At 42.3% G+C, this 25,749-nt stretch overlaps 1 protein-coding gene across 6 annotated transcripts in view; it reads right to left on the minus strand.

Annotated features, from left to right (window-relative positions):
* The window catches only part of PPP4R3A (protein phosphatase 4 regulatory subunit 3A), a 161,723-nt gene that overhangs the window by 47,241 nt on the left and 88,733 nt on the right, over positions 1 to 25,749 (minus strand). For 3 of the 6 annotated variants that reach the window (XM_029597802.1, XM_029597801.1, XM_029597804.1), the window contains exons 3-8: positions 21,478 to 21,576; positions 20,184 to 20,801; positions 2,185 to 2,262; positions 1,844 to 1,960; positions 1,433 to 1,549; positions 660 to 830 (exon numbers count right to left, since the gene is read on the minus strand). In XM_029597802.1, coding sequence (XP_029453662.1) covers positions 660 to 830; positions 1,433 to 1,549; positions 1,844 to 1,960; positions 2,185 to 2,262; positions 20,184 to 20,801; positions 21,478 to 21,576 — 1,200 coding nt within the window. The remainder of the gene's footprint in view (positions 1 to 659; positions 831 to 1,432; positions 1,550 to 1,843; positions 1,961 to 2,184; positions 2,263 to 20,183; positions 20,802 to 21,477; positions 21,577 to 25,749) is intronic. The other 3 variants (XM_029597803.1, XM_029597807.1, XM_029597805.1) reach the window with 2 other exon arrangements.

Below are 25,749 nucleotides of genomic sequence, written 5' to 3' on the forward strand. Positions count from 1 at the left end.
AATAAGCACACAAAATGATTATATCAATAGCGCAAGTGTGTTGTAATAGAGGTGTTCAAATTGACACAAAAAATGAATTTTAACAACAAATAATTTGTTACAACCGATTTCTATAACGCAAAATGTTTATAAAAACACCAAATAGTTCAAAACCATATTTATTGCGAACTATTCCCTAGTTAGTACAATAAAAGAGTTGAACATCTCTATTACAACACACTTGCGCTATTGATATAATCATTTTGTGTGCTTATTCGTCATTCCACATATTCTGTGGTTGTATCCCATATTCCCTAGTTAGTACAACAAAAGAGTTGTACTAACTAGGGAATTGTTCACAATAAATATGGTGTTGAACTATTTGGTGTTTTATAAACATTTTGCGTTATAGAAATCGATTGTAACAAATTATTTGTTGTTAAAATTAGTTTTTTGGGACCATTTCTACACCTCTATTACAACACACTTGCGCTATTGATATTTCAGAAGTAAGCCACTCTCTTAAGTAGTTTATTTTGGGCTTCTTGCATAATTTTCTAACTGTACATTTTCCCTACTTTACTACCCATCTCTTGTCCATTAATGCCACACTATAAATAATCCAATATTTTTTTACAATTTACTACTAAATAAATTAATTAAAAAAAATATAAAACTACCTTAAAAGGTATACAGAAGAATAAAAGCATCTTGCTTACATTGGCAGTAGCTAACATGTTTTCTGGGTCAACTAATGTCCGAAGCAGACCCATGAGCTGAACTGCCCCTCCAAGTTCAGGATCTGTGTCACAAATCATGTGCTCTATGATGAGATTAATAAGTAATATATCCTGCAGGAATAAACAAAAAATTTCAACATTAGTGTGAAATTTATAATTCTTCAATAATTTTTTCCACTTTTTTTTTTTTTTTTTTAAAGGGTAGCATAGTTACAATTATAACTACATTTTGATTCATGAAATAAAAAATAAACTGAAGCAGGAGTTTGCATGTGAACAAAACAGGGAGGGTCTATATTTGAACCCTGGCAGATGTACATGAGCTGGATGATTTTTGCTGACTAAATAAAAAGCACAGAAGGGCTCTGTCATGAGAAGACTTTCTGTTTAGGCCTGTTCAGACAGCAAACTATGGAGCTGGGAAATCATTCTTCAGCTGTGGGCAAGCCTCTCCTCTTTTTTTTTTTCCTTTATCAATTACACACAGTCAGGATTTACTTGAAAATTAAGATGCATCTCTCAATGAATCATTTTAGACAAAAGTTTTCCCATGTGTTTGACAGAAAATTAACAAGCTGTCGCTGGGCCAATAAATCTCAAACTATTAGCACATCTATTTTCCAAGTAAAAAGTACATAAAACAAATAAAGCATACACAATGTAATATTTTAAAAAAGGCATTTCAACTTTTGATTTAAGCAGCTCTTACTTACATCATCATTCTGTTGAGCCTCTTGCATAACAAACTCTCGAACCATGGATGGATTGTATTCAACCAAATAGGAGAAAATATCAGTAGCAGCACTCCGCACCTGTGCATCATCCATACCCTGAAATAACAATGAAATGTGTCTACTGTTCCTCAATTTGTTGAGATGCCTTTTAAATGTTAGAGTAAAAAAATATTAATATTTTTAAAGTAAAAGATAACAAATACAAGGAAAATGTTCTAAAGCCAATGAAACCTCTGAACAAACTGATGTTCCCTCATGGAAGTCTTAAATATATTTTAAATTATTGGTATTACTTTTCAAATAAAGCTACTAACGAAATGTATGGCTCCTTTTTTATTTTAAAGAAATTTAAATATAGAAATTTTGGAGAGAGGTACTAAATGAACTTACTAGGATGACTTCTAGTGCTGACAGTATGCCCATATTAGACAATGTCTTGAAGAAAGCATCTCTGTTTTGAGGTTGTAATGTTTGAGAAAATGCACAAAACTCTTTTAGAAAATTTACCTGAAATTTAGAAAACAAAAATCTAATGTATATACGAATTCAAGTACGGTAATTTTCAAAATGTGTAACTGAAGAGATCTGTTTAATCTTTTAGAACTCTACCAAAATTTGAACTTTGGGAAGAAAATGAACCCCACCCCCCCCCCTTTTTTTTTTTTTTTTAAACCATATACCAAATAATTTGTAAATGATCTCTCAAGTCATGTCGTACATACAGCACTTACCAACTCTTGTCTCTTCTCATCATCTGTGGCTTCATCTGTTAGCTGTGCAAACAGATCTGTCAGAAATTTTTCATCTTCCTAAAAAGCAAGACATCATATCGTGTATTTATTATACCTGACTGAAGTGTATCTATAACAGACCTGATTGTCAAATTAGCTATATACTGTAACATGGTCATCCAAAAGTAGATGTCAGCTCAAACACTGGTGTGGCTTAGAAAAGGTTCGATATCCTACAAGTATTCAAGCTTCTATGGCTGGCAGCTGGGATATATCCTCAGAAATGTAGGCCAGGAAAACACTGGGCAGACTGAATGGGCCCAACTGGTCTTCATCCGCCATCATCTACTTGTAACTATGGTGGGTTAGACTGATGAGTCAGTGGCAATGCTAGGCACTACCATGTGAGAGATCAGGGTCTGAATCACAAAATCAGCTTTTGCTCCTGGGCTTTGGCTGATGTGGAGGTAATGCTCACTGCTCTGCAATGAAGGTGCAGGGTGGGGGGGGGGGGGGGGGGGGGGGGGGGGGGGGGGGGGGGGAGGAGGAGGGGTGTAGAGATGGTGGTTTCCCAGTTGTTAATCAACAGTGGTACCCAATAGTCAGACTTTGCATGCATAGCAGCTGCCGATAGTTGGGAGGGAGAGAGGGGTATCTGGCCCCTGGCTGAAGCTTTATTACTATGAAGGTTATGCAAGATAAGACAAGGGGCATTAAAATGGGCAGAATAATCCTGGGTAGTTGCAAATGAAGACTCATGCAACACAGTCCATACTGGGGCAGCTTCTGATGAATCTGGAGTCCCAAAGGAGAGAAACTACTGAAGCAAAAGTCAAAATGGACTGGCATAGTAGTAGAGACATTTTTTGGTAGTTTAATGACATTCTAATACCCATCTTTTCCACAAATTCAGCTATATGACCTTAGGCACAACATGGATAAACACATTTAAAGTAACTAAGTGCTTTCAAAAGCATTTGTAACCTAAAGTTTTGTTTGGTGAGCATTTTAAAATGTTTTCTAGGGAAGGGGGACTAAAAGCACCAAAGATTTTTTTAAAGTTTAATTTTCAGCCACTTAATTGGCTATATTTTTAATAAATTTGGTTAAGTAAAGAGCTATCTAGCTGCAAATGGAAGAAATTTAGGACTGCCAGATAACTTTGCTCTACATTAGAATGCCTGCAGCCTGCCTCTATTTTACCTGTCCAAGTTTTAGGTGAATAATGAATTATCTAGCTAAAACTTGCTGGTCAGTGGAGGAATATATTTAAACCCCAGATCTTTATGGCTAAGTTTAGGACTTAGCTAAAAAATTGTTTTAAAGATTCACCTCTGAGTTTCTAAAATAAATGGAATATGTGCTACATGTAATTTTTCCATAAAGTGTAGCTTTACACAAGTTAACTAGTCACCTTGCTATTTATTTGTATTCACTTCTTCTGTGCAATTTATTCTATTTTCTGAAAGCAAGCAAAGAATACTACTGGGGAAATTCTCCACACAATTTATTTTAAATTTTGCAAAATTCTGCATAATGCAATGCAATCACTGTCTTCAAATTAAATTACCACTCAAACTTCAAAACAGAAAAGGTTCTTATTCAAATATGTAAAATGTTTTAGATTTTGGCACAGAATTCTCCCAGAAGTATAGTAAATCTACCCCATATCTAGGGCTTTTGGTTTTGGGGGATTTTACTTTAGCAATCCACGGAATCTAGCGGGTGATCCCAGCTACAAGCGATGCAGACTTCTTGCAGCTGCCAATACTTGCATCAATACAGTGGTGTCTGTGGTTGTAACTACAAATACAAGTAATTGAAAGAGGTTGTGCTTCCTACAGCTCCTTCTGGGCTCCACCGAAGGGCAAATGAAAAACCCTGAAATCCAGAAGTCCTAACCATAAGGAAGTAGACCATATTTCCTCTGAATACTCTTTCCTGTCCCCAGGTCATCCCCTTCAACACTCTCCCCCTTTCTCCCTGAACTCTCACTCCCTTCTGCCAACTTATCCCCCCAATCTCTCTCACATCAACCCCCAGTCTCTTACCCACTTTTCCCAGATGTCAGCCTCAACCAGCAATCCTGGCATAGCTGTCTTGCTGCACCACACGGCTCTCAGAGTGAGGCACAGTACCCGAACTCCAGTGCCCTTCTCAAAGTCTCACAACAACAGTACTGGAGTTCGGACACCACACTTCACACTGTGAGAGCCCCGTGGTGCAGGAAGGCGACGGCAGTGGCAGCTCCTCCTTTCACGAATGGCCCACTCTAGCTCTTCTTTCTCTCGCTGGCTCGCAGTGCAAATTGTGCACAGGTGGTGGTAAATTCCGCACATGGAGAGAATCCTGCGCAAATTCTACATTGTGCAGAATTCCCCTAGGAGTAAAAGCAATTTAAAATTAATGACAGCTGTTACCTGACATTTTCCTAAGGCTCGCCATAGACGTACATAGTAACATAGTAATGGCGGCAGAAAAGGACCAAAGGGTCCATCCAGTCTGTCCAGCAAGCTTCTTATGGTAGTATCTGCTTCTCTTTAGGGTAGGAACTGCTGCTCCGTGCAGTTACTCCCAAGCCTTAGGATAACCCATAAAAAAAAAAAAAAAGTACTGCCAGCAACGTTTTTACTGGGTGATGAGTCTTCTAGAAAATTCAGATAGTGCTAATACATTTTGCTTATGGACTTGGCTTTAGAAGCAGTCCTGTGCTTTTTCACTTAAGTCTACGTATCAGAACCCTGGACCATAAAGGTCAGGGCCTGTGTTAACTGTCATCTGTATCCAATTCTTCTTTCACCCCCCCCCCCCAACCACGAATAAGAAGGGCAATATTCAGAGGGCTGGCAATCAGAAGATTTATCTAGGTAACGTTTATACATGTAAATCTGCTGCTGAATATCTGTGGTTAAACATATCTGCATAACTTTATCTGGATAAATTTAGGACTGTGATTTCTGTGACCAGACTTACATGCATAACTTTAGCCAAAGAGCACTGAATGTGCCTGCTCACTGGATAAAGCTTAGCCCAGCCCCCAGAACACCTCCATCGATGCCTGTTTTTGTGCTCACAAAAATGTATGCAGTCAGCAGGAGGGAATGATTTAAACCTCAGTTTTTGTGCTCATAATTTGAAAAGTTTTGCACACAAAGGGAAAGATTTTCAGAGCGTAAGATACGCACGTACCTCCCGAAAACCTGGCCAAACACCCCCCTGCGCGCGCCGAGCCTATGCTGCATAGGCTTCCGGTGTGCACAAAGCCCCGGGACGCGCGTAAGTCCCGGCACTTTCCGGGGGGGGGGGGGGGGGGGGGCGTGATGTGTTCAGTGCGTCATCCGGGGGCAGCGCCGTGGGCGTGGTTTCGGCCTGGGAGTGTTCCGGGGCGTGGCCGCGGCCTCCGGACCAGCCCCTGGACCGGAACATGGAGTGCAGCAGCCGGCCCGGCGCGCGCAAAGTTACGCCTACTTCAAGCAGGCGTAACTTTCTTGATAGAGGTGGGGGGGGGGGGGGGGTTAGGTTGGGGAAGGGGGGGAAGGGCAAAGGAAAGTTCCCTCCGAGGCCGCTCCGAAATCGGAGGGAACGGAGGCAGGCTGCGTGGCTCGGCGTGCACAGGCTGCCGATTTTGGGCAGCCTTGCGCGCGCCGACCCCGGATTTTAATGGCTACGCGCGTATCAATTGAAATCCCACGCACTCCTGTTCGCGCCTGGTGCGCGAACAAACGTATGAGGCTGCGCAGATTTATAAAATCTGCCTCAAAGGTTTCAATATTTACTTCAAGATTTCTAGTTTTATGCTGTTTTGAAGTTCTAGAAAAGTGTTAACTACTGGGGGCATCGGAAGACATAACTATCAAAAAAAGGGAAAGGAAATTCCATTGCAAGGATCCACCTGTGCACCGCAGTGGAAAAAGCATGTCTTATAGCAGAGAGGCCTGACTGTGAGGATGACACAAGAAATGCTGACTAACAGGACATGGGACAAAGTGGTCTCATTGTAAAGGTAAGTTACAGGAATCACTTAGGAAGCAATGCGTGGAACTGGAAGGCTGATGCATGAGAATTTCACATCCAATATGGTTGTTGCTCTCAGCCGTAATGTAATTTTTAATCAATTTTCTTTTATGATCGATATATCCACTTTAGAAATAAAAATCTGCATTTTATTATTACAAATATAAAGAACATCTTAATTTTTCCATATATTTTCCAATGAGAGTGGACCTCAAAAATGCCTTCAGGAGGTAGACTGTTTCCAGTGTGCAGCTAAGGAATACCTGCTTTTATTAATTTTTAATTTTAGAAGGCTTCTGTGAATAATATATTGCTGTCTGTGCTTTCATTATAATCTCTCTCTCTTTCTAGATAGAGTCCTGCTCTAACTAGCTTGGGGGCTGCTGACTCACAGAGCCAGAAGGGGTCAATCAGGTCCATTGTGGGCTGTGCTCAGCCAGGAGACAGGAAGCACTAAAGCTTCTTGTGTCCAGCTAAGTAAATGTTTAACTTAGTAAGCTAATCAGGGGGAGGGTCTTTTCAATCTCAATTGCAGATACAGAGTCCTGAGAACAACCTTGACCAAGTGTTAACTGTTTGAGTTGATTAATGTCAGCAACGCAGAGGGCAGCATTAAAGGAAAAACAGAAAAAAAGAAAAAAAAAAGAAATGGTCTTTGATTAGGTTTTGGAACACCTAGGTATCGGTTAAGTTCCGGGAAGAAGACAGCAAGAAGAACACTGGGGGTGTCGGTGAAGTCACGGCAACAAGTTGAGATAAGCTGAATTGCGTGCACTTTTAAAGGTTTTAAAAAAGCAAACATAATAATATTGGGAAATAGTAAATGAGGCAAAAATCAAGTGCCACATACACAGCCCATTGCGGGCAAGAGCCAAATGACTGCATACATGACAGCTCATTAAAATCTGATACTAATTCCCTTATTACAAAAAGAAAAAATTGTTATACCTATAAAGATTTAGAAATTCCTCATCAATAATGGTTATCTATTGTATGATTATACGGTGAGGATTTGGTAGCCTAATTTGAGAGACTGATAGCTATTCCCTATTAATAGCAGTATATGGACTTTTCCTCCATGAAATTATCCAAACCTTTTTTTAAACCCAGCTACACTAGCAACCTTAATCACATCCTCTGGCAACTAATTCCAGAACTTAATTGTGCATTGAGTGAAAAAGAATTCTGCTTTGCTTTAAATGTGTTACTTGCTAACTTCATGGAGTGTCCCCATGCCCTTGTATTACCTCAAAGTATAAATAACCATTTCACATTTACTCATTAAAGTTCTTTTATGATTTTGTAGACCTCTATCATATCCCCCCTCAGCCATCTCTTCTCCAAACTAAACAGCCCTAACCTCTTTAACCTTTCCTCAAAGGGGAGCCGTTCCATCCCCTTTATCATTTTGGTCACCCTTCTCTGTACTTTCTCCAGTGCAACTATATCTTTTTTGAGATGCGGCAACCAGAATTGCACACAGTATTCAAGGTGCAGTCTCACCAAGGAGCGATACAGAGGCATTATGACATCCTCCATTTTAATTTGCCATTCCCTTTCTATTAATTGCTAACATTCTGTTTACTTTTTCTTTTGACTGCCACAGCACACCGAGCCGATGATATCAACATAATATCAACTATGATGCCTAGAACTTTTCCTGGGTGATAGATCCTAAAATGGAACCTAACATCATGTAGTTACAGCTAGGTTATTTTTCCCTACATGGGTTACTCTATCTATCTATCTCTATACACACACACACAGGATGGGGATGGGAGGTTAAAGGAAAGAGAAATTTGGATTTAGAGACAACGAACCCGAGCCATGACTTATTTTTTTTTTTTTTTTTACCGTCTGGGGTACTGATGCACAGATATTAAGGAAAAAACACAGGATTGCTACTATGGCCAAGTCCATGAGCAAAGCACATCAAGCAAAACTGACTGATACACTGCATAGCATGGCAGATACTACCATGGGAAGCTTGCTGGGCAGACTGGACAGACCACAGGTGTAGATGTTAACCGAGCAGTGTTTGTTTGGGGCAGGAGAACGGATCTAGGGCCTTCTGCTCAGGCCACATGAAAAACCTCCTTCCCTTCAGTCCATAGGACTTTCTAGTGGAAGGCTTTCTAGAGGCCACCAGGACCCAAGACACATCCTCAGAGATCAAGTGGTTACAGGATTAACCTATCAACATCCAGGCTGTAAGCAACAGAGCCTGGAGATTAGGATGTTTCAATCTGCCTCAATCTTGTGTGATGAGTTCTGGGGAAGTCCCCAGACTGATAAGTCCCTCAGTTGGGAAACTCCTGTAAGAGTGGAAACCAGACCTATCTCAGCCAATAAGGGGCTATAAGAACATAAGAAATTGCCATGCTGGGTCAAGCCCAGCATCCTGTTTCCAACAGAGACCAAACCAGGCCACAAGAACCTGGCAATTACCCAAACACTAAGAAGATCCCATGCTACTGATGCAATTAATAGCAGTGGCTATTCCCTAAGTAAACTTGATTAATAGCAGTTAATGGATTTCTCCTCCAATAACTTGTACAAACCTTTTTTGAACCCAGCTACACTAACTGCACTAACCACATCCTCTGGCAACAAATTCCAGTGCTTTATTGTGCGTTGAGTGAAAAAGAATTTTCTCTGATTAGTCTTAAATGTGCTACTTGCTAAATTCATGGAATGCCCCTAGTCCTTCTATTATTCAAAAGTGTAAATAACCAATTCACATCTACTCATTCTAGACCTCTATCATATCCCCCCTAAGCCATCTCTTCTCCAAGCTGAACAGCCCTAACTTCTTCAGCCTTTCCTCATAGGGGAGCTGTTCCATCCCCTTTATCATTTTGGTTGACCTTCTCCATCGCAACTATATCTTTTTTGAGATGCGGCGACCAGAATTGTACACAGTATTCAAGGTGATGTCTCACCATGGAGCGATATTAGAGGCATTATGGCATTTTCCGTTTTATTAACCATTCCCTTCCTAATAATTCCTAACTGTTTGCTTTTTTGACTGCTGCAGCACACTGAGCAGACAATTTTAAAGTATTATCCACTATGATACCTAGATCTTTTTCCTGGGTGGTAGCTCCTAATATGGAATCTAACATTGTGTAACTACAGCAAGGGTTATTTTTCCCTATATGCAACACCTTGCACTTGTCCAAATTAAATTTCATCTACCATTTGGATGCCCAATCTTCCAGTCTTGCAAGGTCCTCCTGTAATGTATCACAATCCGCTTGTGATTTAACTACTCTGAATAATTTTGTATCATCCGCAAATTTGATAACCTCACTCGTTGTATTCCTTTCCAGATCATATATATATATATATATATATATATATATATTGAAAAGCACCAGTCCAAGTACAGATCCCTGAGGCACTCCACAGTTTACCCTTTTCCACTGAGAAAATTGACCATTTAATCCTACTCTCTGTTTCCTGTCTTTTAACCAGTTTGTAATCCACGAAAGGACATCGCCTCCTATCCCGTGACTTTTTAGTTTTCTTAGAAGCCTCTCATGAGGGACTTTGTCAAACGCCTTCTGAAAATCCAAATACACTACATCTACCGGTTCACCTTTATCCACATGTTTATTAACCCCTTCATAAAAATGAAGCAGATTTGTTAGGCAAAACTTCCCTTGGGTAAATCCATGTTGACTGTGTTCCATTAAACCTTGTCTTTCTATATGCTCTACGATTTTGATCTTGAGAATAGTTTCCACTATTTTTCCCGGCACCGAAGTCAGGCTCACTGGGCTATAGTTACCCGGATCACCCCTGGAGCCTTTTTTAAATATTGGAGTTACACTGGCCACCCTCCAGTCTTCAGTACAATGGATGATTTTAATGATAGGTTAGAAATTTTAACTAATAGATTAGAAATTTCATTTTTGAGTTCCTTCAGTACCCTAGGATCATAGTCCTCTTGTTCTCATGAAGCTTCAAGAGAATCTTTGCCACTAGGGGTATCAGAGGATACGCATACAGAAGACTCTTGCCCCACTGACAGGCAAAGGTGTCTGAGGCTGGTTTGCCATCTGACCTGTAAAGGGAGAAAAAACCAAGGCACCTTTCTGTTGCAAGTGAATGTGAAGTGATCCATGTCCAGGCTCCCCCAGAGGCGGAATATCCGATTCACCACCTCTGGTCCAGGGACCACTCATGGGGTCTGAAGGCATGACTCAGTCTGTCCTCAACCATGGCCCTGAGCACCATTCCATAGGACAGGGCCCATGACCCGATCTGGACTGCTTCCTGACACGTGCCTCCCTGCTTGTTGACATACCACATTGCCATCTGGTTGTCATTTTGGATCAAGACAATTTTGTTCAACAGCCAATCTCTGAAAGCCCATATAGTGAGTACCCAATTGCCTGAAGCTCCAGGAAGCTGATTTGACAAAAGCGTTCCTGAGCAGAGCAGAGGCCCTGGATGCTGAGCCCATCTACATGAGCACCCCAACCCAGGGTGAACGCATCTGTGGTTAGGACAATTGGGTAGGAGGACTTAAAAAAAAAGTTCCTCCATTCCAGATTTGAAAGTACCCATAGCCTCAACATGTGCCAGACTGATACCTGCTGGTACTGCTGAATCTCTGCCGCAATGGTTGTCAAAGTGACAGCCCTTTGAGGAAGGAAGGAAGGCCTTGGCCTAAGCCATGTCTAGCAGGGCTCCTATGAAGTCCAACTGAGGTGACGGGCTGAGATGGGACTTTGGTAGTTGATGACGAACCCTAGTGACTGCAACACACTTATGGTCAAGCGCATGGACCTGACGGCCCCTGCCCGAGATATGCTCTTGACCAGTCAATCGTCCAGATAAAGGAAAACATGTACCCCCCCCAGGCTATGAAAATGCACTGCCACCACAGCCAGGCATTTTATGAAGACTTTTGGGGCTTTTGGACTTTTTTTCTAGCCCGAACTGCAACACTTGATACTGGAAGTGCTGTTTTCCCACCACAAATCAGAGATACTTCTGGTGACTGGGGAAGATCTCGATGTGAGTGTACACATCCTTTAGATTGAGGGAGCATAGCCAGTCCCCTTTTTGTAAAAAGGGCATCAAGGTGCCCAGGGAAACCATCTTGAACTTTTCTTTTTTGACAAATTTGTTCAAGGCCCTTAGGTATAGGATGGGACGGAATCCTCCTGTTTTCTTTGGAATCAGGAAGTACCTGGAGTAAAATCCCCACCCTCTTTGCCTTGGTGGAACAGGCTCGACTGCTCTGGCCGTTAAGAGGGAGGAAAGCTCCTTTAGAAGTACCTCCTAATATGCTACCAGTCCCAAAACGGGCTATTGCGTACAAATTTAACCTATTGGGACACCCAATAGGTTAAATTGGTATGCTTGGCAGACTATGGAAAGAACCCACTGGTTAACGGTTATAATGGGCCACTAGTTCGCAAAGAACCGCAGCCTACCCCCGATTGGAAGATCCATCATCCTGGGTACGGGCAACTGGCCTACGCACCCTACGACCAAGTCAAGACCTTGAACCTGGAGTTGACTGAGGCAATGGCTGGGGGTTCTCTGCTACCTGGGACAGCTGTGGAAGCCCTGATGCTGTTGATGGGAGCACAGGGGGCGGAGGTTAGTTCTTCCTCTGGCAAAAAAAAAAAAAAAAGAATTCCTTTGCCCTGTGAAGAGCACGACGGGTCAAGAGTGCTGGAGGAGAGTTGTTGGAGGGTTTCCTAGTGGTCTCTGAGCTGAGGCACCACATCCCTTACCCTATCTACAAAGAGATTCTCCCCAGTACACGGCATGTCAGAAATCATTCCTGTACCTCTGGTCTGAGATCGGAGGTCCACAGCCAAGCCATTCTGCAGGCACTGATTCTCACTGCAGAGATCCTCAATGCCGTCTCAAAAACATCATAGGTCGCTTGGACCTCGTGTTTTCTGCACTGCAGGCCCTTATGCACCAGTGACATGAGGGGTCCTGCTGCTGTGGCAGCTGCTCGGCCACCTCTTGCACCTGCTTCCAGATTTTGCACGAGTACTGGCTCATATGGAGCAGATAGGAAGCTACGCGGGTAATGAACATAACTCCATCGCTCTGTGGTCCTTACCTGGGAGTGCCAAGGAATGGGTCTGAGAACGCTTGGCTCTCTTGAGAGCGGATTCGCCCATCATTGACTGATGGGGCAGCTGTTGCTAATCGAATCTGGCAGCCTTCTGGATGAGGTAAGCCCCATTAGCCTTCTTGTTTATGGGAGGTACTGTGAGGGGGGTGTTCCCATATCCTCAGCAGCAACTCCTTAAGGATATTGGGTACAGAGACAGCCATGATCTCCTTAGGAGGCTCCAAAAACTGGAGGATCTCAAGCATTTTTTGCCTGGCATCCTCCTCAGTCAGTAAATGAAATGGGATGACTTCCACCATTACCCTCAAAAATCCTGCAAAGGTTAAGTCTTCAGGTGGAGACTTCCTTCTCTCATCTAGAGAAAGGTCTCTGTGGTATCATCCCCCCAGTGGTCATAGGGACCCTCACCCTCACTGTAAGCAACAGGTGATGGGGCCCAAGGTACTCTGCTTTTGTCCAGAGGGGCGGGGCACCAGCAGAATTGGATGGGGGCTACAGACCCTGGCGGAGCTTCCTCCTCCGAGGAACCAGCAACTACCACTGTATCAGTAGAGGGAAGCTGTGGGGCCCCAACGAGCACTGTTGCTGGTCCGGGAACAGACACCAGTTGAGTCAGTAACATACCGATCATTGAGCTTCTCCAATAGCGGTTCCAGGATGTACGGTATCAGCTCCGGTGCCATAGAACTGATGCTTTACATCGCCCACTGCACCACCAGTTGGACTTGCCACCCAAACTCCTCCCCGAACATTGCTGATACCAACACAGACTGGGAGGAAGGAGGGCTGCCAGATCCTCTTCGGATCCACAAGGTGGATCGGTGACTGGCATCAGGACCAATGGAGATAGTCGGGGACCTCTGGCACCAACGGAGGACTAGCGCTCCTCGCTGCGGGGTCATCACGGCATGAGCTGGTGCATTCCCATGCCCGGCACAATGTATTGACGGGAGACGAATGCAGATGCTTCTTCAGCTTCCCTCAATGCTCGCAGAGTCCTTCCCTGGTGCCGAGGAACCCAACATCCTCGGCACAGAGGAGCTCGATGGTGGTCGGACTCCGGTGCCTCTATCTGCCAACGGCGCAGACAGTCCTGCTGATATCAATGGCGCAGTGTCCATCTGTGCAGAATGCTTGGTCTTCTCTGTCCCGAAGAACTGTTCTATCTTGTCGAGTCAAAGACAACATCCCTTCGAGATCACCTGTGTGCATTGGCAGCAACCCCGGACATCATGCGATGCTCCCAGGCAGAGGACACGTGTCTCATGGGGGTCTGTTATGGATATGGTCCTCAGGCACAGAGGGTGTAGTCGGAAACCAGACGTAGCCATGGCGGGGTGAAATAAGAGAGACGCAAAATCAAAATAGATGGAGATGGGCGTTGATGGCCAGGAGGCACCGAAACATCACCGCTGCAGGGAAATAGACCACGAAAAGAAATTTACCAATAAACGACAAAAACCCTGACTAAGAACGCTATGAGAATGGATCGAGGGGGACCTGATGTCTAATGCAGGTGAAAAATTGGTAAAAAAGCGAAAGAATTAGAAATTTTCCAAAATAGGCCAAAAAGGCCAAGAGCAGTTCACCAGCCACGATGTATGGTATAGGGCATGTTGGACATGCAGTGTGGCAAGTCAAAATTCTAGAAACTCTGACATGTTTTCCGTATTGGGGTTCCATCTAATATAATCCATGTGCGAGGACTACCAACCTGCTTGTCCTTGGACAAATACAAAGACTAAGGGACACACAAGCAGAATATAAATTAAATCAAATAAAAAAAAAATAATAATGAAGTTACTAAGTTGTACATTTAAAATAAACAGGAGAAAATATTGGGGTAGATTTTCAAATGTACACGCGCTATCTTGCGCGCACACATGTACGCCCGATTTTATAACATGCGTGCGCAGGCGTGTGCATGATATAAAATCAGGGATCGGCGCGTGTAAGGGGGTGTACACTAGTTCACCTTGCGCACACCAACGCCTGCAGGCTTCCCCCATTCCCTCCCTCCTAAACTAACCTTCCCACCCCTTTCCCTACTCTACTCCCGCCCCAAATTTTTATTATACCTTTTGTGCCTGCCTGGAGGCAGGCGCAGGTTGCGCGCACTGGCAAATGGCCGCTGTGCCGGAGGCCTCTGGCCCTGCCCCCGACCCTTTAGTAAAGTCCTGGGACTTAGACGTGTCCCGGGGCTTTACGCACATCGCCGGGCCTTTATAAAATAGACCCGGTGGGCATTGGGCTTTGAAAATCCAGCTTATTGTTTTTTACTCAGATAATTAAGCTCTGGAACTCATTGACAGAGGATGTGGTAAAAAAAAAATGTTGCGTAGCTAAGTTTAGAAAAAGGTTTGGACAAGTTCCTGGAAGAAAAGCCCATAAACCATTATTAAGGTAGACTTGGGAAAATGTATTGCTTATCCCTGGGATAAATATGGAATCTATCTATTTTATGGGATTCCTGCTAGGTACTGTGACCTAGATTGGCCACTGTTGGAAACAAGATAATGGGCTTGATGTACCTTTGGTCTAAACCAGTATGACAAATCTTATGCTTTTATACCATCATTTGAGCATCACCTCAACACTCATGGTTCTCTACTTGTCAGGAGATGATGCTGGTATATCCGCCTTCTGACTGGATTTGGAAGATTTCCTTCAAGCAACATTGATAGCACTTTTTTTTCAGCATCTTGGTGTGTCCTGTATATTAGTAATATATAGTAACAGTCGGCAGAAGACAGAATGACTCATCCAGTCCACCCAGTAAGCTGTATGTGGTGGTAACTGCCGCTCCATGCAGACCATCCCCAAGCCCTCTGGTTAAGAGCAGCAGCTGCTGCTCCATGCAGGTTATTTCCCAAGCCTTACATTAAAGGTAGTAATATTTAAATCCATAACAAAATGACTGTTAGCAACATTTTTACGAGGTGGGGGGCAGGAACGACGGGGATGAGCCTTCTTGATAATTCGAACCATGCTGTTTCAACATGCTTTGCTTTTGGACTTGTCCTTAGAAGCAGTCCTGCGCTACATAATGCTTTTTCCCAAATGTCTGCATATCAATATACCAAACCATAAAAGTTGGGGCTTCAGCGTTGCCTGTCTGAATCCAATTCCCCCATCAAAGTGGAGAACGATGTTGCAATTGCGTAAAAAGCATCAAGGCTAATTGGGCTGCAAATGTAAAAGTGTCAATTGCTCTATGCCATAACCTAGCCTTGAATTATTGGCCTCAATTGTGCGGGCTGGTCACCCCACGCCTTATCCGAAATTTGCATTAAAGTTAATAAAGTTAACTCTATATTTCATCATTTCCTTCCTCTAGCTTCTAAGGATCCGGAATGCTTACCCCATGCCCTTTTAAATTCCATTATCATTTTTGTCTTCACCACCTCTTCTGTGAAGAAATATTTTCTGATGTTTGTTCTTAGTCAACCCCCTTGGAGTTTCATATTGTGACCCCTAGTTCTACAGTTTTCTTTCCAATGGAAAAAATGTGATGTCTGTGCATCATTAAAGCCTTTCAGGTATCTGAAGGTCTGAATCATATTTTTTCTGCACCTCCTCTCCTCCAGGGTATACATATTCAGATCCTTCAGCTTCTCCTCAAAGGTCTTCTAATACAAACCCCAAACCATTTTGGTTGCCTTGCTCTGGACCGCCTCCATCCTGTCTAGCCTTTTGGAGTTACGGTCTCCAAAACTGAACAGAGTACTTCAGGTGAGTCCTTACCAAATATCTGTATAAGGGTATTATCACCTCTTTTTTTTTCTGCTGGTATTCCTCTCTATGCAGCCCAGCATCCCTCTGGCTTTTGCCACTGCTTTGTTACATTGCTTTGATGCCTTCAGATCTTCAGACACTCTCACCCCAAGGTCTCTTTCACAGTTCGTGCACATAAGTATTTCACCCGCTATTGCATATGGTTCAATAGGATTACTGCACCTAAGTGCACAACTCTGCACTTTTGGCATTGAAGCCTAGCTACCAAATCTTTGACCACTCTTCAAGCATTCTCTCTACTCCTTCAGGTGTGTCCACTCCATTGCAGATTTTAGAATCATCCACAAAAAGACAAACTTTATTTTTTTAAACCCCTCTGCAATGTCGCTCATGAAGGCATTGAACAGAACCAGTCCCAACACAGATCCTTGAGAGACTCAACATATGGGATGTGCATCTGTTACATCTGTTTCGGTGTGTACCTTGCTGACTTTCTAAATACATGTGGGGAAAATAGAGCATGCTTATATCTCATTATTAAAAATATATGCATACTCTATTTCTGTGCATACCCACTGAAACAGATGTGACAAATGTACATCCCTACTCAACACTGTTCTCACTTCAGAGTAGGTTCCATTTACCATTCCTGCAGTCTCCTGTCAATCAATATGTAATCCATTACACGACATTGGCAACCATTCCTAGGCTTCTCATTTTATTTATGAGCCTCCTGTGCTGGACCATATCAAAAGCTTTGCTAGAATCCAAGTAAACCACATTGAGTGCTCTTCCCTGATACACCTCACTAATCACCCAACCAAAGTAAAAAATCAGATTTGTCTGACAGGACCTTCCCCTGGTGAAACCATGTTGCCTCAGGCATGCCTCCTAAATACACTAAATACAGCAGCATCAACTAGAGGAACTATTTTTCAGTTTTACCTTTAAGTCCTAGACAAAGATTTCAGAACTGAACCCATATGGTCTGGATGGACATACTTTTTTCACCATTTCCTCCACTGTTGGGTGAATAGGGAAAAGTCTGCCTTCTTTTAAACTGTATTCCTAATAAGAGATCTGATATCGAAGTAATTTATTGTCCTCTATCTGAAGATGTAAAATGATTTTGTTAGAAAATATATTTTAGAATCATCAAAAGTCTGGCCTTTTGGACTGATTTGTCTGTTAATCTGACAAGTCAAACTTCTAGGTAGGAAGCACATGCTTGTTCTGAGTAACATGCAACAGTCTGTAGAGAAAAAAACCAATTGTCTTGGTATAACATTTACATTGTCCCTTTCAGGACGGCTGCTTAAAAAAAGCCTGAGAGATTTAAAATTAAGATATGCAATTAACAACTGATCACAAAGCATATAGAAAGATCACAAAGCATATAGAAAGACATGGCTTAATGGAACACAGTCAGCATGGATTTTCCCAAGGGAAGTCTTGCCTCACATATCTGCTTCATTTTTTTGAAGGGGTTAATAAACATGTGGATAAAGGTGAATCAGTGGATATGGTGTATTTGGATTTTCAGAAAGTGTTTGACAAAGTCCCTCATGAGAGGCTTCTAAGAAAACTAAAAAAAGTCATGGGATAGGAGGTTATGTTCTATGTGGATTACAAACTGGTTAAAAAAAATTTGTAGAGAATGCAAAATGAGCCTACAGACAAAACTTGCAAGCAAGCTTTGATTTTAGCCTTATGTTCACAGCAGCAACAACAAGAATAACTACAGCTCTGAGCAAGACATATCAGGCTGAGGGGCAACAGCTCAGATGCCAAGGAGAAATTTGAAGCCTGAAGAAATCATGCAGTGGCACCTTTAAAAAAAATCTTTTTTGAAGTTGCTGGTAATGCATCTTCATAGCAAAATGAAATAGAGAGGTGAAGCACATGTAATCCATCTACTTTCAAGACTAACGAAGAATTGGGTAGTAAGGCTAAGACAAAATGTCATTGTTCAACTGCGAGACATGTCAGAGGAGGAGCCATTGGTCTGTATTAAGATGAGCAACACTCTACCTACTGTACAGCAGATGTGATGAGAGTTTAATACAGACATTTTTCCAAAATGTGAATGTTTTCATTTATTTTGATCATGATATAAACGTAGATGCTTAGTACAGTTTCAAATTTTAAAAGTTGATTATAGCTAATCAAAAGCAAGCTTTGTTGAAAAGTTCCCTGTATATGTACATTACTTCAATGTAGAAGCTTTCTCCTGTGCTCAGCCAGATGTATTAGAAATGTTCCCCCACAGACAGAATCTGGGAAAAACTCTTTAATACATCCAATACTGAGTGTTGGAAAAAGCAGGCAAATAGACTATTACTACAAGAAAAACTAGGTGGGTGAGTAGAAGAATATGACACTAGCTAAGACAAGCAGGGTTTAATTACTGAAGCCAAAAATATTAAAAATTATCTTTTGGATACACACACACACAAATTATATTTGTATGGGAAGCCAAACGCTACAAGAAAAGAAAAAGTTAAGTAACATTTATTTTAACATGAAACAACCCTCGAGACGCCTGTGTTATTGTTTGGAATTTATTATTGGATCTGTTCTGTAATAATACTTTTAACAAAGATACTTGGACTTAAGAAAATAAATACACAAAACAAAGCCCCCTCAAGAATATTATTCACAAGCCTGCAACTATGAATGGTGTTCTTGAAACAGAAAGCATTCGGGGCATGTTCCTGGATCAGAGCTGGCAGGAATTTTGTACTGACAAGGAGTGTAAGCTGGCACATGCACACAGTCCCTGTGACAGCCCTTTTCCTTCCTCATTTTTTAAGAAATAAATCTAGAGGAGACAGTAGGAATGAGGTGGATACTGTAAGGTGCTTCTGCTCAGAGTTCTGAACATAAGAGCATGCCATACTGGGTCAGACCAAGGGTCCATCAAGCCCAGCATCCTGTTTCCAACAGTGGCCAATCCAGGCCATAAGAACCTGGCAAGTACCCAAAAACTAAGTCTATTCCATGTTACCGCTGCTAGTAATAGCGGTGGTTATTATCTAAGTCAACTTAATTAATAGCAGCTGATGGACTTCCCCTGGAGCCCTTTTTAAATATTGGGGTTACATTTGCTATCCTCCAGTCTTCAGGTACAATGGATGATTTTAATGATAGGTTACAAGTTTTTACTAATAGGTCTGAAACTTCATTTTTGAGTTCCTTCAGAACTCTGGGGTGTATACCATCCGGTCCAGGTGATTTACTACTCTTCAGTTTGTCAATCAGGGGTGTGTCTGATGTGGCCGCTGAAAGTACTTAAGGACGCGTGCCTGGGGCACATCCAATCTGGCCTCTGAAAGTACAAGGTGTGCGTGTCTGAAGTGTGTCTGATGTGGCTGCTGAAAGTAGTAAAGGGCGCATGCCAGGGATGTGTCTGATGTAGCCACTAAAAGCTCTTAACGGCGGGTGCCTCGGATATGTCTGATGTGGCCACTGAAAGCACTTAAGGGTGCGTGTCTGGCGCGTGCGATGCGGCCACTGAAAGCACTTAAGGGTGCGTGTCTGGGGCGCGTGCGATGCGGCCACTGAAAGTACTTAAGGGTGCGTGTCTGGCGCGTGTCTGATGTGGCCACTGAATGTACTTAACTGTGCGTGCCTTGGGTGTGTCTGATTTGCCCGCTGCAAGTACTTTAAGGGTGCACCCAGTACATAGTTTTTGCTGGCTCTGAAGTGGGGAGGAAGAAGGAATATATGGCAGGAGGGGAAAGACGTGATGATGGCAGCAGCAGCTAGAAAGAGGGAAGGACATAAGAACATGAATGCCATGCTGGGTCAGATCAAGGATCCATCAAGCCAAGCTTGCTGTCTCTGATAGTAGCCAGTATGGATCACATGCACTTGACAGATCCCAAATAGTTGATTTATTTCACTCCCATGGATAAGCGTTGGCTTTTCCAAGTCTATCTGGCTAATAACTGTTTATGGACAGTGCAGAATGTACAAACCAGGACCATGTATAATTCTAAAGGGTTGATATCAAATACCATAACTTTTCCAATTGATTTGAATGATTATACTACTACAATTCTACAAGATGTATGTAGCACTTACATTTGCAGTGTGTAAATGTTATTTTTCACCAAATATATATAAAACATCTTACCTGCAACATACCAACTATTTCCACTTTATTAAAAAAGATGAAGGAGTGAAGCGTTGACAACATATTTTCTTCAAATACTGAAGGGGTGGGTAGAACCATATCTTGAATATACTGAACTCTGTATGTCTGATGTATTTTTTGCTTCAGCTCAGGATCTGATATAGGAATCACCTCTTTAAACTTTGCTGTTTTTGTCAGAAATTCCCTGTGTTTCCGTGGCTGTGATAAAGACGGGTCATACTCTAAGCATCCAATTATGTCCATTATGCAGTCTTCAGAAAACATAACTTCAAAAAGTGCAGTCCGGTTCAAGAGGAAGATTCCTTTGATTATTTCATACAAGTGGTGTAGTCCTTCAATGTTTTCCAAATCCTCACACACATGAAAAAGTTCCAAGAGCTTTTTTATATAGCCCTCATTCTCCAGTGCTAGTGCGAGTTTTTCACGGCGTAATGGTGATGGCAACGAAGATGCAACAACTTCTGCGATTTCTTCTAGTCGGCTCAACTCACAAGATGGCAGCTCTAGACCTGGTGATGACATATCATCAAAACGTTCCTCTTCCGATTCATCCACCAAGTCCTGAGTAATATCCACGGAAGGATCTTTTCCCTGTACCTAGTAAATGAGAAAAACAAATACTGCCGTGTATATATTTTTGGTTTATCTGTAATTTTAAGTATTAGCTTTGAAAACCACTGCCCTACTTATTTTCCTTTTTCCTTTAATTTAGTCAATTTCCCCTGAAGTCCCCCCCCTTTCCTTTTAAAAGATAGGGGAAAAGGTCCTATGGAACATTTGTAAGCATTTATTTTTAGGTGTTCTTTACCTAAAGAAAAAAAAGAAACCGGCAAACAAATTTTGATGCAATTTGAGATATAAGAAGTAGATTCCTAGGGGAGTTGAAAATGATATTTTCTGCAGGACCAGCAGATCAGAATGGCTGGCAACAACAACAAGAAGAAACGGTGAAAGGGAAGAAAGTTGGCGGTAAATGCGGGAGACAAGACACCCTTGAAAACTTCATGCAGTTTAAGTGAACCTTTCCAATCTTGTTAGAACTGTTTCTACCTAGGCCTGCTCCCAGTTTGGTTAGAATCAGCCACCAGAAGCCTTGTAAGGTTTGTTACTGACAACTGTACCAGTTACCAACAACTAAGTTACATGGAAAAATGATATAGAATTATTTTTCTTAATATGAATTTAACCATGTCTCTTGTAATGAATATTTTATTTAGAAAAAAGGTTGGGTAGCACTGTGTGTTACTTGCTTTTAAGCCTGTTAAAAACATACCTGGCATATCTTTTCCCAGATCTCATCGCATCCTGCTTTTTCTTGAAAGCTAAGTGCCAAGTCATAATTTTCTGCTTCAGACCACACAATCAAAGTATCCTACAGAAAAAAAGTAATATAAATTGTTTAGAAATGCATAAAACGAGCCAAATTTTGTTTATCATACTAAGCATGTGCTTTTTAGTTCTTTTGGCAAAATATTTTGGATCTTTGGAGAGTAATTTTCAATGGGACTTTTGAAGGCAAAAGTGCTTTATGTAAAGAAATGGCATTTTACAAAACTGTCTGCCCAATATGCACAAATAAGTTTAATCAGCATATCATGAATATGTTTACCCAAACTGATCAGAGGTATTATGGGGGGGTGGGAAAGGTATGAATTTCCAAAAGTATGCATGGCAATTTTCAGGGGAAAAAAAAAAATCTACAAAATTCTACACATTTTAACAGGCATAAGTGCGTGCGAGTAGATTAGGTGGGATAATTTTCAAAGAGGACTTAAATCCACTTTGAAAAATTGGTAGAATTTATGTACAATGTTACAAAACTACCTCCTTGAAGTCTGCGTACATAACACAGAAAGGTCAAATCACCAAACATGTAGAGCTTGAAAAATCCAGCAATATAACCACTAGGTAAATTTTCTATGAGTTTGATCACAGTATCATAGGACAATCAGAAAATTATCTTTTGCTAGTCTTGTGAAAGAACATGCTGATATAATTTGACCTGTTCTTCCCAAGTCAAAAAGATCAAAAAAATTAACAAGTAGCAATATATTTAGTACTTGTAATGTCCTCTGCCACTGCAAGAACACGTAAATAATTAGAAATGGAACAATAAGACAGGCATAGCAGAAGAATAAGACTATGGTGGTCATTTGTATCCTTGGATATCCTTCTCTGTACAGTTCCTCAGCCTAACTGAAGATTTTAGTTTTTCTTTCAATTCTGAGGTCCTGTGGCTTTAAAATAAATCAAGAGTTAATTATTCACACAGATTATGTATTGCATTTCTTTCCAGAATACGGAGATATCTAAATTTATGAACAAGTATACCTTATTTCAATTGTTTTGCCTTCAGCAACATATATTTGCTATCTATATAAGTCTTGCAATTGCAAAATATACATTCTTGCAATTTTTATATTATGGAAAATAACTCAGACTGATCTTAAAAAATTAGTCCTATACCAATAGATTTTTTTTTTTTTAAGGAGCAATAATAATAATTAAAAAAAAAATAAAAAAAATCACCACCACTTAGTCACCAGGAAACAAGAGAGAATATTTGACATCATGGCCTTGTTTATGTATACATGCTACTGTTGTATTCACAGAGATTCATTCCAATAATTTATTATCCAGAAATAAAATTCAGTGAAAATTTAGAAAGGATGTATCTTACCAAAGACAATTCCAGCAAATGAGAATGGCATTTTTTTTGTACGTCTTTATTTTAAAGTTTTCATCAATTCAGAAGAACAGAAGACCATCTGAACATAACATCAGGTTTATATACCCTCCCCTCCTCACCTATCTTACCCCTGACAGCTGGAACCCTTATCCTCGGCTCTTCATATTATATATAAGCCATTGGATTTTGAATTTACTCACTTAACAAGACAATTCTGGATGACATCCCCATCCCCTAGAACCTGTCTTCTAATATTCACTCACTCACATTAGTATAAACAATACACTATGGGCTGGATTTTAAAACTTTTATGCACATAGAGAGGGTTACGCGCGCTGGGCCTATTTTATAAAGGCCCGGTGAAGCGCGTAAAGCCCTGGGACGCGTCTAAGTCTCGGAGCTTTACAAAAGGGGTGGGAGCGGGGCCAGAGGCCTCCAGCGCAGCGGCCATTTGCTGCTGTGCCGGGGGATCGCGTGCCGGCAGGCTGCCGGCGCGCGCAACCTGCGCCTGCCCAGAGGCAGGCACAGAAGGTAAAATATAATTTTGGGGGGAGTTTAGGATAGGGCTGGGGGGGATAGGTTAAGGGAAGGGGTGGGAAGGCTGTGGGCGTCGGCTTGAACAAGATGCACTAGTGTGCACCCCCTTGTATGCGCAGACCCCCAATTTTATAACATGCGCACACGCATGTGTGTGTGCATTGTTATGGAAGAGGGTTGGGGGGTAAATCTGTGGTAGAAAGAGGACTAAGTGATAGTGTTGGGGGTGGGTAGGTTGGTAAGGGAGTGGAGTGAGTGAATGGATGTCTGTGTGGGTGGGGTGTGAGTGTGGAAAGTGTAAGGAGGTACTTATGTAGGTGAGTATGGGGGCAGGGGGTGGGAGAAAAGTGGAGTGCATATGGGAGAGGGAAGGATGATTGTGTGCAGAGAGAAAGATTGTCTACAAAACATTTACTTTGCAGCCCTCTCCCCCCCTTGAGTGCGTGTGTGCGAGGAGGGAGGGAGGGGGCATTCTGCCCTCTTCATTCCTGTGTGTCTGTAGGGGGAGTGCTGGTCTAGGGAGGGTGTGACAGAGTGTTGGTAAGGGAATACGCATACCTTATTTCCTCATACTCTCCAATTTGCAGCCTTCATCCCCTTCCTCCATGCTTGGGGGTGCATGTGGGTTTTCTTACCTCTCCTCATCTCGTATGTGTATGCTGGGAGTGATGGTGTTGGTGTAGATGGTATGTGTATGTGGGAGGCATGGGGGGGGTAGGTTTATGGTATGGAGGGGGTGAACGTGGCAGGGGAGAAGAAGAATGTCTGGGGAGTAGATAGGTTGATGGTGCAGAGGTGGGTGAATGGGGAAACAGTGGCATGAATAAATGAGAAAATATGTATGTGTGTGAGTTGGGTGAGATTGGAGTGCAAGTACAAAGGAGAGTGTGTGTGGGTGGATTTGTGGTAAAAGGGGGCTGAGTGGCAGGAGGAATGAAGTGTGTATGTGTGTGTGTGTGTGTGTGTGAGAGAGATGGAAGGTGGTGTTCATGTAGGTGAGGAAAAAAAGAAGTGTGTGAATAAGTATATGCGTGAGAGAGGGTGAAGGAGGGTGTGCATGGGGGGGGGGGGGGGGGGGGGGGGAGCATGTCTGTATACCTTTCACTTTGTACTCATCTCCTCCCACCCTAGCGCGTTTGCACTGGGGTGCAGCAAGCTTGTGTGTGTATGGCTGAGGGCAATCTCCCCCCCTTGCCCTTTCCACTTTGTGCCTCTGTCCTCACCCCTTAGAGTGAGCGTGTATGTGTATGTACAGTGTAGGGGGGGGGCTGTTTGCAGAGTATATGATGGATGAATGGGTGCACTTTTACTCCACATTGTAGCCCTCCCTGCTTCACGCTGGGGGTGTGTGTGCGCGCACATGTCACTATACATACACAGGCCAATGCAATACAGTGCACTCATGGGTTGGACACAGGTTTTGGATGTGCATCCACAACCCCTTAATCTATAAGGGGATTAGTGCATCCAAAATAAGCATCCAACCCCCAACGAAACTAACAGCGCTCATCACATGTAAATGCATGTTGATGAGGCTCTTAGCTATTCTCCCCCGATTTAAAAAACAAAGAAAAAAAAGTGCGCTTGAGATGCAGATTTTTACCCTCAGAAATTAACATCTGCCCAGAAAAGGCGTTAATTTCTGAGCAGCCCAAAAAGTGTATAGAAGAGCAGAAAATACTGCTTTTCTGTGCTTCCTCTGACTTAATATCATGGCGATATTAAGTGAGAGGAAAAAAAAGAAGGACAAGAATATTTAAAAAAAAAAAAAAAAGTGTGCAGGCAGTCAGGTTAGGAAAAGGGACGCTTATAAAACTGAGCATTTGTTTTCCTAACCCGCTGACAGCCACATTTCCTGGGCGCCCATTGCCAAGGAGGTGCTAGGTGCGCACATTTGTCCCTAGCATCTTCTTTTTAGCGTGATGCCTCATTTAAATATTTGATCACACACCCAGGAGAGGCAGCTGTGCGTCCGCTTTCCATGCACATTTATTGCATCGGCGTGTATGGCTTGAGATTAAGTGCATCTGGGAGTTTTAAGTTGTCCATAGAGATACTACGAAAAAACGCTGAAAGAGACCTATAAACAATAAAGAAACCTCTGGACAAATACAACCCCTCCCCCCCCCCCCAAGATCCTCATAAAATTACAGATCCCCAACAGAAATACTACACCTCCTGTTCTGCAGTTTCTGTGTCCACATAAATATTGCTAATAATCAGGCCGATGTATCGCTCCATGGTGAGACAGCACCTTGAATACTGTGTACAATTCTGGTCGCCGCATCTCAAGAAAGATATAGATGCAGTGGAGAAGGT

The sequence above is a fragment of the Rhinatrema bivittatum genome, chromosome 4, assembly GCF_901001135.1.
Source record: "Rhinatrema bivittatum chromosome 4, aRhiBiv1.1, whole genome shotgun sequence".
Taxonomy (NCBI): Eukaryota; Metazoa; Chordata; class Amphibia; order Gymnophiona; family Rhinatrematidae; genus Rhinatrema; species Rhinatrema bivittatum.